Below are 12,232 nucleotides of genomic sequence, written 5' to 3' on the forward strand. Positions count from 1 at the left end.
TGCCCCCTACCCAGAAGTGCCAGATCACGTATTATGTACGTGATCTGTCACAGAAGAGCCGCTCTGCCACCGTACATCTTAGGGCCCTTTCACACTACGGACCGTATGTCCGCATTTTCATCCGCCCATTTGCGGATGAAAACGGGACATACATGGGTCCCTATGTGATTACGGGTGTCAGCGGATGAACATCCGCTGACACCCGTAATTTGTCCGTTTCCGCAAAGATCCGCATTTGCAGACGGAAGAAAACCCTATTTTTCCTTCCGTCTGCCGGACCGGATCGGATGAACACGGACACACGGTCCGTGTTCGTCCGATCCCCCATAGGGGAGAGCGGAGGAAAGACAGGGCGGTCCCTGCACAGTGTGCGGAGACCGCCCTGTCAGCTGCCAGCTCAGCGGGGATTTTACGGATGATCCCCGCTGAGCTTTGCGGACACACGGAGCGGATCATTACTGATCCGCTCCGTGTGAAAGGGCCCTAAGTGATGCGGTTGGCAAGCAGGTATTTTTCTGTACTAGAATGTCTTATTTATTAATGCTATTTGTATTTTTGTTTTGTGTTTTTATCATTTGAAGGTCTGTGGGAAGAAGACATTTATTAGCTTAGTCGTCTGTTCTAATATTTGTCAAAATGTCATCAAAGAAAGAGCTCCCAACGGACCAGCGGTTCAGCCGGGTCACCAAGGATCCCAGATTTTGGGAGATGCCCGAAAAGGAGAAGAAAATAAAAATCGACAAGCGCTTTCAATCGATGTTCCACGACAAAAGGTTCAGTGTAAACTATACGGTGGATAAACGAGGACGGCCTATAAACCACAATACCAAAGACGACCTAAGGCGCTTCTATGATCTCTCGAGTGATGAAGAACTTTCTGAAGAAGAAGCCGAGACCAAGAAAGGGAAACAAAAGGCTAAGCTAAAACAGAAACCCAGTGCAGAACCCAGCAAGACGTCTGGAAAAGGCCAGAAAGAAAAGAAAAAGGTTAAGGCAAGCAGTGAGCCAGGTAACAGTGCTGCCAGTAAAATGGTCAAAGAGAATAAGTTATGCCAAGGAAAAAACAAGAAAAAACCTGAATGCCTTGAGACCGAAAAGAAAACCACAACGAAGATTGCAGCGGCCAAGAAATCTGTTAAAGAGATGGAACAGGAGGAATCTGAAGAATCAGGTATATTTATACATCTGTAATGACAGCAGCTTTGTTTCACTGCGGGGGGGGGGGGGTTGGATTTACTAAAACTGTTAATATAATGGGAAAGATCATCAGTCTAGAATAGATTAGGGGGATAGTTCTTTGCAATTTTCTATGCTGTTTTCACTTCTTGTTATTCTTTGTATATCAACGCTGTTGATCTCCTGCTGTCTTTTTGCATACAGTGTCTAAATGCACTCCAGTGACTGCTGCATTGCATTTCTCAGGGACGATTTTCTGATGGGGACAAAAGTGGGCCATGCCTGTGCAGTGTCCACGTGACCATTTGTAGTCTCCATTTGGAGAACATGTGGAAGGGGATGTTGTCACCCTATAACAGAAAATGTCAGGTTTAAATATTAAAAATGAATTCTCTGATTACAATAAAGCTGAACCCAGGGAATCCCCCCCCCCCCCCTTCATATGCATTGGGCCCACACTGCATGAGTTAACTGCTCATTTTATTCTAGCATTGAGGAAAGCAGAAATATGCTTGCATGATTCGCCAATCCTTCCCGCTCTAGACTGGTCTGGCACCCCAGTGCTTCAGTTTTGAGTTGGGCATCAACATGATAACACATTTTGATATTTTAGTGATTCGGGTTTATATATACTTTTAGTTGAAAATAGAAAAAGGCAAAACTTGGGTCTATAGAGAGAGATAAACACATTTATAATGTTTCTTTATAAGTGATCTCATACTCTCTGTTCTCGGCTGCATAAGAGCTATGGGGGAGAAACAGCAGCACACTGAGCTAGGGGGGAGAAACAGCAGCACACTGAGCTAGGGGGGAGAAACAGCAGCACACTGATCTGCCAGTGAAAGGCTGTATGTGTGGGTGGGGGGGGGGGGGGGTGGTCAGTATAAAGCCTTGTACACCCGATTGGATTTTCCTCAGACAAAGCATAGGACTTTTGTCCTAAGGGCATTGGCCAGGAACTTGTCTTGCATACAAACGGCACACAATTGTCGACCAACAAACACAAACGTAGTTGCGTACTACGTGTTTTTTCAGCTCTTTAGCACCACCCTTTGGGCATCTTCTGCTAATGTTAGTGTTAGTGTTTGGGCATTGCCTCCGAGCATGCGTGTTTGTACTTTGGACTTTTGTCGTCCGGACTTGTGTACACACGATCAGAAAATCCTGCCATCTGACATTTGTTTGCGGAAAATCCGACAATTGTCCCATGGAGCATACAAACTGTGGAATTTTCTGCCAACAGGCTGTCAACACACAATTTCCCTCGGAAAATCTGATCATGTGTACGAGGCTTTAGTCTGAATGTTGGAGGTAGGCAGGCCGAGTTCCCAGCACAGCTAGGGAACTGACCATGGTGTGTTCTCCTGCCTAATGTGGTCAGTTTTTAATAGGAACGCAGAGGGACTGGTAGGAACACACAAAGGAAGCAATACAAAAATAACAGGATACAATTTCATACAAGTACATTGTACAGCAGGCACATATGGGAAATGTCAAATGTTGGGTTCACATACTGTTTAATGATCATATGAGTCTGTGTGTCTTGGTCTGTTATTACCCGTGTTTTAAAAAAAATCCTTGTTTTGCAGGACTTGACGTTGAGAGTGATGAGGACAACAAAATTGAAATTCATTCTGGTGAAGAGGATTCTGAAATAAGTGACGTTGGCCTAAAAGATGAGGAAGATGAGGAGGAGAGTGAAGATGATGACGAGGAGGATGATTCACAAGGTGACGACTCTGAAGAGGAGAAAGAGGATGATGCTATCTCAGGCGAGGAAGAGGATAGTGATAGTGGTCCAGATTTGGCCAGAGGGAAAGGGAACATTGAAACAAGTTCTGAAGATGAGGATGACGATGATGATGATGTCGATATGGCTGACACAGCAAATAAGGATACAGAAATTGAACATGACTGGAGAGAAATGGATAAAGACGCACCTCGGGGAGACCAGGTATAAGACACATGACGTGCTGTTAAAAGATTACCTTATTTGTCTAATCCTGTATTTTCCTGCTAAACCGGCCGGGATTTGAACCGTTAATATGCAGGCTGAATGTACCAAGTTGATCGCTCACTTTGGGTACAACCAGTCTGCTGGGTTCTCTTGCGATTATCGATGTCGGCTGCTATAGCCGCTAGTGATAATCACTGTCTTCCCCCGCTGGAAGAAGGCGATTGCCTGGCAGCAGGGATTCCCTCATCAGCACTGTCTGTGTTCATTGGAAGGAAGAGAGGAAAGATCCCTGGTGCCGCACATCCTCGGAGTCCTATGGTGGTATGAGGGAGACAACCTCAGCCTGGGCTCCCACCAGGCCACTCCCCCAATTCATTTCACTCCGCCCCTCAGAGCTTAGTCATGGGGGCATTATTCACACTATTCCCCATAGTGATCGAGCCTGAGAGGCACACTAAACAAATCATGGAACACTGTGTGTTGATGGGGGGGGGGGGGGGCAAGCTAATTTCTTTTCTGCAACCTGTGGTTGCAGGAAAGAAATTTACTTAGTATATGGCCGGCCTAAGCTGTTGGTTTATTTTTTGCTATCTCTGCTCCATTGGGGAGTTTTAACTTCACTTTCTGTCCCATTGCCAAAACAGAGAAGTGAGGAAAAGCCTGAAAATTAAGGGAATCCCTTGGGGGTCACCAGAACTAGTGTCCCCATTGGAAGATTTCCTCTTTATTACTTTTCTGGGGACAACCCAAAATGGGATATTTTCTTCTACTTTCACAGGCAGCGAAAAAACTAACAGGTGTTCTAATCCCTCTCCACTCCATCCACAACTAAAGAAAAGGGTTTTGCCTTTAGTTATACTTTAAAAACCCTGTACCCTAGAAATATGTCTCTTTGGCATTCTGTTGGATGCAGTCAGTTGCTCCTACTCTGGTCCAGTGGATATCATCAGTCAACCAAATAATCATGTATGAGATTATCTCTGATAACAGAAATTGTCCACCTAACCACTTCAGCCCTGGAAGATTTGGCTGCTCAGTGACCAGGCCATTTTTTGCGATACGGCACTGCGTCGCTTTAACTGACAATTGTGCGGTCGTGCGACGTTGTACCTAAACAAAATTGACGTCCTTTTTTTTTTTTTCACAGCTTTTTTTTTGGTGGTCTTTTGATCATCTCTGCGGTTTTTATTTTTTTGCGCTATAAACCAAAAAAGACAGACAATTTTGAAAATACGATATTTTGTACTGTTTGCTATAATAAATATCCCCAATTAAAAAAAAAAAGAAAGGGGGAGCGCAATTTTTTTTCCTCAATTTAGGCCGATATGTATTCTTCTATATATTTTTGGTAATAAAAATCACAATATGCGTACATTGATTGGTTTGGGCAAAATTTATAGCGTCTACAAAATAGGGGAAAGATTCATGGCATTTTTATTGTTATTATTTTTTTGGGACCATTGATAATTCTACAGTGATCAGTGCTATAAATGTCACTGGCAGGGAAGGGTTAACACTAGAGGGCTAGCTGTGTTCCCTAGTGTGTGTTCTAACTGTAGGGGGGTAGGAGCGACTGGAGGAAATGACAGATCGTTGCTCCTAGCTAGTAGGAACTCGTGATCTCTCTCTCCTCTTTTCACAGAACAGGGATTTGTGTGTTTACGCACACGTCCCTGTTCTGGCTCTTGTGCCCGCGATCGCACGTGGCCGGCGATCATCTCAGCCACGCGCATCTGCACCCCGACAGTGGCGCACCTGCTATTCCGCGTAAAGGGACCGACATACAGCTGCAACGGTTCACGTGATCGTGCCGACCTGCCGCAGTATAATGACAGCAGCTGGTCAGCAGGTGGTTAACCACTTCCATACCAGGCACTTGCGCACCTTCCCGCCCAAGCCAATTTTCAGCTTTCAGCACTGTCGCACTTTGAATGACAATTGCGCGGTCCTGCGACGTGGCTCCCAAACAAAATTGGCGTCCTTTTTTCCCCACAAATAGAGCTTTCTTTTGGTGGTATTTGATCACCTCTGCGGTTTTTTTTTTTTTTTTTTTTTTTTTTTTTTTTTGCGCAACAACTAAAAAAAGACTGAAAATTTTGAAAAAAAATTACGTTTTTATTTTTTTCTGTTAATATTTTTGTAAACAAGTACGTTTTCTCTTTCAATTACGGGCACTGATATGGCGGCACTAATGGGCACCGATGAGATGCCACTGATGGACATCGATGAGGTAGTACTGACGGGCACAGATGAGGTGGCACTAATTGGCGGCGCTGGTATGCGGCACTGATGGGCACACATAGGCGGCACTGATGGGCACACATAGGCGGCACTGATGGGCACTCATGGGCGGCACTGATGGGCACTCATGGGCGGCACTGATGGGCACTCATGGGCGGCACTGATGGGCACTCATGGGCGGCACTGGGCACTCATAGGCGGCACAGATGGGCCCTCATGGGCGGCACTGATGGATACTTATGGGTGGCACAGATGGGCACTGATAGGTGGGCACTGGGCATGGATGGGCACTGTGGGGTGGCACTGATGGACACTGTGGGGTGGCACTGATGGACACTTGGGGTGGCACTGATGGACATTGTGGGGCAGCACAGATCTACCCATGTTGCCAGTCAGTGCCCATTTGTGGGCACTGATTGGCATCTTTTTTTTTTTTTTTTTTTAAAAGCTTTTTTTTTTTTTTTTCTTACATGCTTTTTTGTTTTTGTTTTTTAGCCCACCCTGGTGGTCCATGTGGCGATCCGAGGGGGGGCTGCGCTGATAAACAATCAGCGCGAACCCCCCTGTCAGGAGAGCCGCCGATCGGCTCTCCTTTACTCGCGTCTGTCAGACGCGAGTGAGGAAGAGCCATCAACGGCTCTTCCTGTTTACATCGTGATCAGCCGTGATTGGACACGGCTGATCACGTGGTAAAGAGTCTCCGCCGGAAACTCTTTACCGAGATCGGAGATGCAGGGTGTCAGATTGACACCCCGCATCACCGATCGCCGCGCTGCGCGCCCCCACGGGCGCGCGCGGCATGAAATCCTGCAGGACGTCCATGGACGTCCTGTCAGGATTGTGTAACCACTTCCCGGACGTAAATCGGCCATAGGCCGGGCGGGAAGTGGTTAAACACCGAAAATTTGGAAGGTCTGGAGTAAACCAGCACTCACTTTTTTAACCATGTTGACTAGCCCAAAATTGTGATCCATTCAACCCTGTCCAGCAGTAGCACAGCTGTTTTTCAGAACAGGCTGTGTATGAAGGAGTTTCCATCTTGAATAATGCTGTGAGGTGGGACTTGGGAGCTTTGAACTCTTCTTGTAGGTGTGACTGGGTGGGACGGAATTCTAATTAGGATGTACTTAATCCCACCCACCATCAGAGCTGTGAGAGAAATGGCATAATTTGCAGAATCTGAAAGTCTACACAGTGTGGTGTGTTTTAGGTGCTAGCTGCTGCAGAAAGTGGCTGTGGAAGGGACTCCATCAACAGGGAGTCTATCAGCAGGATATACAGAGTGTCACAAAGTACCGAGCCACAACTAAATCCAGAATATCAGGGGATCTACAGAGAAATATGGTACAGAGGTATGATCTATGCTGGGATTGTCCATTCCATTCAGTTCTATGGAAGAGAGAGTTGGAGTTCAGCTTTAAAGCGGGGGTTCACCCTATCAACGAAAAAAAAAAAAAAAAAATTTCTTTTACCATAAAATCAGGCATTGTAGCGCGAGCTACAGTATGCCTGTCCCGAATTTTTTACCCCCGTACTCACCTTGTACGCGTAGATCGAAGATACCGGGGAATGGGCGTGCCTATGGAGACGGAGGATGATTGACGGCCGGCTCTGGCGCGTCACGCTTCTCCGGAAATAGCCGAAATAGGCTTGGCTCTTCACGACGCCTGCGCATAGCCTGTGCGCAGGCGCCGTGAAGAGCCGAGACCTACTCCGGCTGTCTTCGGGGAGAGTGACGTGCCAGGGCCGGCCGTCAATCATCCTCCCTCTCCATAGGCACGCCCATTCCCCGCGGGAGCCGAAATCTACGATGTCCGATTACAAGGTGAGTCCGGGGTTAAAAAAATTGGGACAGGCATACTGTAGCTCGCGCTACAATGCCTGTCTCGATGGTAAAATCAAGCCAGTGAGGGTGAACTACCGCTTTAAGCGTTTGGCACTCTTAGCTTGTTGCACTGTGTCCTAGGTTCTGTTCCCACCAAGGACCCTATTTGCTTGGAGCTTGATTATTATGATTATTATTATATAATAATTTTTTTTATACTTGTGTAGTTTTTCTATGAATTCCTTTTTTTTTCTAATCCAAAAACATACAAATACTTTAATAGGCTTCCACACCAATTATTCCAAGTATGTGCTCCTATGTACAGTGATGGCAGGGACATCAGATGGTAAGCTCCTTTGGAGATGTGAATGGATTGTTGCTCTTTTGGAAAAGCACTGAAGTTAAAATGCTAGCCCATGGGAAGAGGAAGTATTATCCACCATATCCCTGGTTAATTGTCATGGTGTACAGTAATGTTTCTTGTGTTTTCAGGAGCGCCTGGCAGTGTTACATTTGATCTGTTAGTTGACATCTTGTATTAACTGTTTATTCCCTCTTGATCATTAATATCCATATTTGTATTCAATGTAATAGGTAACCAGAAGGCTGGCTGTGTGCAATATGGACTGGGACAGGCTGAAGGCTAAAGACCTACTTGCACTCTTTAACTCCTTTAAGCCCAAAGGAGGAATTGTTTTCTCTGTAAAGGTAAGGCATTAAGAATCTTATAGTTTATGGTTACAGTGCATCTAAACCCTTTTGTTTTCAGCTGTTGATTCTGCCAGCAACACCCTTTGTGTTCTAGGGTGACAATGTTCACTCACTGTACTGTTTCTATTAAGTAGCAGTGTCGTCAACCTTAAGACAGGAGGTGTGTTAGCACTACAGAACATGCTCCTCAGCACTTCTCCTTTTCTTTCCTTCCTGTCACTTACCTAGTGGGCGAGCCCGATCTGCAGGGAAGGGCCTTTCTTATGGCTCCGACTCGAGGCCCCTGGTAGAGTGAACAGGAGTCAGGAGTGGCACGAGTGCCTGGCAGGATCAACAGGCACAGGAAGGTCTGGAGGCTCTGTGCAGGGAGACAGCAGGCTGCAACTGGGTATTAGACTGGAACCCAGAACAGCAGACTGGAACCTGGAGTGGGCTGGATCAGCAGACAGGTGCAGTAGACTGGAACTTGGAACAGGCTGGATCAGCAGACTGGAACTGGACAAGAACTCGGGAAGGTCAGGCAAGCCGGGTAAGTTATCAGGCGGGCAGTAGAGGGACCAAAGGAGCAGGCAGAAGAGAAGTCGGACAGGACGAGGTCGGATGCAGGCATATGGCAAGGATGGTCAGAGGCAAGCTGGGTAAGGTACAGGAACAGATTTCAGATATCGGGAACATGCGTAACGCTGTAGAGCAGACATTAAAGTCCCAGTGTGTCAGTCAGTTTAAATAGCCCGCCTGGTGTTAGTGGGTGCACTCCCGCGCATGCGCATTGGCGGTCTCACACCAGCAAGTCCAGAACGCCTGTTACTGGCAGGATCTACCTGACACTTCCCCTGGAACGGCTTTGGGTATTTGGATCTGTTTACTGAGGTTTTCGATTATTGGTTGAACTCAATGGACTTTTTTTTTTTAACTCTTACTATGTAAATGTAAGAGCGCAGCACAGGCAGACAGCGCCAAAAGTCATCAGCTCACTGGATTTCTGTCAGGTTTAAAAGCAACTTTTCTAAAGTGAGCAAATAAAAGAAGTTCATTGTTGGGGATTTACGTACCCTTTAACAAATTAGGTTTTGTGATTACTAGACTGGCAAAGGCTTCAAACTATTTAGGAATACCTACATTAGCCTGGGTTCACACTGGTGCGACAAACGCTCCGACACTGGAAGCTCATGTCACATGACGTGTGAAAATCAATGTTTCCCTATGGGAGCTGTCTTAACTGGTCCGACACAAATCGGTCCGACTTTGAAAATGCTCCCTGTACTACTTTGGCCCGACTTTGATCATACTTCAGCCCATTGAATATCATTGAAGTCGGATCAAAGTAGGACCCTTGTCCTTACCATCCGACTTTTGACATCCGACATGTGATTACAGCAGCAGTAAAAAGAATTTCTCGCACTGGGATTGTTTTGATTGGTCAAAGAACAAGTCAGACTCTCACAAAGTCGGATCAAATTAGTATCCTGTTCCTGTTTATGAAAGTCGGATGGATGTAGGATCAATGTAGGACCAATGTAGGACCAATGTAGGACCGATGTCGCAGAGCAAAGTAGGATGAAAGTCATACTACTGTCCTGTAGTATCAGTGTGAACCCAGCCTCAAAAGAAGTACAAAGGGCACCGTTTTATATGTAATTTTCATATGTGGAAGTCCGAAATGGATGCTTATATATCTGTCTTGGTTAATTATTCCATTTAGCCCAGGTTCACACTGGGCTGCGGGAGTGAAGCGGTGCGAGTTCAGATGAACTCGCACGATTTTACTCCCGCTGGCAGTCCCGATTTCAGCCACAATTATAGAGACATCTGTGCAGGTTTCTGCACAGATGTCAATGTAAATTGCGGGCCGAAATCGCAAAAAGTAGTACAGAAACTACTTTTTGAAACCGGTGCAGCGCCGCAGATGCGGCGTCGCACCGATTAGGACGGTGCCATTGCCGGCAATTTGCGGCAAATACCGCCGTTTTGACATGCCAAATCGCATGTCAAAACGCACCAGTGTGAACCAGGGCTTAGTGTCAAATTCAAGATTCAACTGCATGACATTTTATAGGATTTGAAGATGGATGACAGAGTCCATGCTTTAGATGTGGGTGTGTCAGAATAACTCTCCACCATAATGGGCAGGGGTTTTCAGATCACCAGATTACTGACAGAACTTGGGCAAACTGGGAACCACAACAATGCCTGGGTAAATTGAGCAAACTTTTTGATTTTAACACTGTTTATGCTGGATAATGGTTCAATATATAAATAATGCACTAATTGGTTTCACTTGCTGCATGGAATTGTTTGTTAAAGCTGACAAAACTGGAATGCTGCAGTGATCTAAAACAAATGCACAAAGGAAACCAATATTCAAATACCAATACATATGACCCCTTGCACTTAACCTCTTCCATACAGGGCAGTTATACACACATCCATACCAGGCCTATTCTGGCACTTCTCTCCTACATGTACAAATCATAATTTTTTTGCTAGAAAATTACGCAGAACCCCCAAACATTATATATGTTTTTTTAGCAGACACCCTAGGGAATAAAACGACGGTCATTGAAACGTTTTATCTTGCACGCTATTTGCGCAATAATTTTTCAAACGCCTTTTTTTTGGAAAAAAATTGTTTCATGAATTAAAAAAATAACAAAACAGTAAAGTTAGCCCAATTTTTTTGTAAAATATGAAAGATTAGGTTACACCGAGTAAATAGATACCTAACATGTCACGCTTTAAAATTGCGCACACTCATGGAATTGCGCCAAACTTCGGTACTTAAAAATCTCCATAGGCAACGCTTTGAAATTTTTTACAGGTTACCAGTTTAGATTTACAGAGGAGATCTAGTGCTAGAATTGTTGCTGGCACTCTAACGCACGTGGCAATACCTCACATATGTGGTTTAAACAGCGTTTACATATGTCGGCGGGACTTGCGTGTGCGTTCGCTTCTGCGCGTGAGCTACTGGGGACAGGGGCGTTAAAAAAAATATTTTTTATTTCTTTTTTTTTTTACATATTTATTTCTTTTTTTACACTTTTTTTTTTTTATTTTATTTTTTTTATTATCAATTTTATTCCTATTACAAGGAATGTAAACATCCCTTCTAATAGGAATGTGTGTGACAGGTACTCTTTATGGAGAGATGCAGGGTCAATAAGACCCCACATCTCTCCTCCAGGCTGGAAAGCATGAAATCGCTGAAATTTTTTTTTACCGATCTCATGCTTGCTGTTGCTTAGCAGCCGCAATTGCGGCTTTGTTTACGTACGGGGACCCGGGCGTGACGTCATCACATCGCGCCCGGGTCCTCCGACGGTCATAGAGATGACTGGTGACCATCTGGTCACCAGTCATCTCTATGCTTCCTGCCAGCGCCGGACGATTCGTTCTCCGGGCCCCCGATGGCACGGGAGAGCCCGGAGAAGCACCGGATGGCGGCGGGAGGGGGGGGGGATGTCCCCTCCCGCCACCTGTAAGAACGATCTAGCGGCGGAATCGCCGCTATGATCATTCTTACGTTGTGCAGAATCGCCGGCACAAGAGAAGGATATCTGAATGATGTCTCTAGCTGCAGGCATCATTCAGATATCCACCCGCAAAGCCCAGGACGTCACATGACGTCCTCCTGGATCGAGGAGGGGTTCCTGCCGCCGTCATTTCACAATGACGCGGTAGGGAAGTGGTTAAACAACATTTGTTTAGCTTAGATTTAACCTGTAAAGCTGTTGTCCATAAAACTAATGAGCACTAATGCTAGGCAGAGAAGTCTTCGGTTTTGCTATGCTGGAGTTTTGGACCAGACCACATCATCTGTCACATAAGCCTGTCATGTGTTTTTTTTTGTTATTGAGTTTACTAGGTTTGAGTAGCTCAAAGTGCACATCCATCACATAAAAAGCCCAGTTACACAATATAAAGTCAGAATGTATCCCATTTACTCCAGTGGTCTGCCTGCTGGGACTGATGGAGAGCCAGAGGGTGACTGGATATGCCAAGACCTGTCTACAAGAAACGTTATTTATGGCACGCAAGCAAATCGTCCTTGGGGGGGATGCAACAAATACCCCCTCAAAGGATCAATGGCTTAAAGCGATAAATCAAATACTCCCATATGAGAAATTGATGTACGAGCATAGAGGAACACCTCGGAAACATCATAGAATCTGGGATGGATGGTTAAACTCATTATTAACTCTTAGCGGTAATGAATAATGTATAAAGCCCTGTACACACGATCGGACATTTGTCCGACCAAATTCACATCGGAATTCCGACGGAGGAAAAGAGAACATGTTCTCTAATTTAAACTCCGATGG

At 45.5% G+C, this 12,232-nt stretch overlaps 1 protein-coding gene across 2 annotated transcripts in view; it reads left to right on the forward strand.

The window, feature by feature from the left end:
- ESF1 (ESF1 nucleolar pre-rRNA processing protein homolog) overlaps positions 1-12,232 on the forward strand; it is an 88,247-nt gene that overhangs the window by 4,103 nt on the left and 71,912 nt on the right. Inside the window, exons 2-4 of one of the 2 annotated variants that reach the window (XM_040351280.1) lie at positions 582-1,171; positions 2,766-3,130; positions 7,794-7,907. In XM_040351280.1, the coding sequence (XP_040207214.1) occupies positions 637-1,171; positions 2,766-3,130; positions 7,794-7,907 (1,014 nt within the window). In that variant the 5' untranslated portion in view covers positions 582-636. Of the gene's footprint in view, positions 1-581; positions 1,172-2,765; positions 3,131-7,793; positions 7,908-12,232 lie in introns of those variants that run through there. The other variant, XM_040351281.1, reaches the window with a different exon arrangement.

The sequence above is a fragment of the Rana temporaria genome, chromosome 4, assembly GCF_905171775.1.
Source record: "Rana temporaria chromosome 4, aRanTem1.1, whole genome shotgun sequence".
Lineage (NCBI taxonomy): Eukaryota > Metazoa > Chordata > Amphibia > Anura > Ranidae > Rana > Rana temporaria.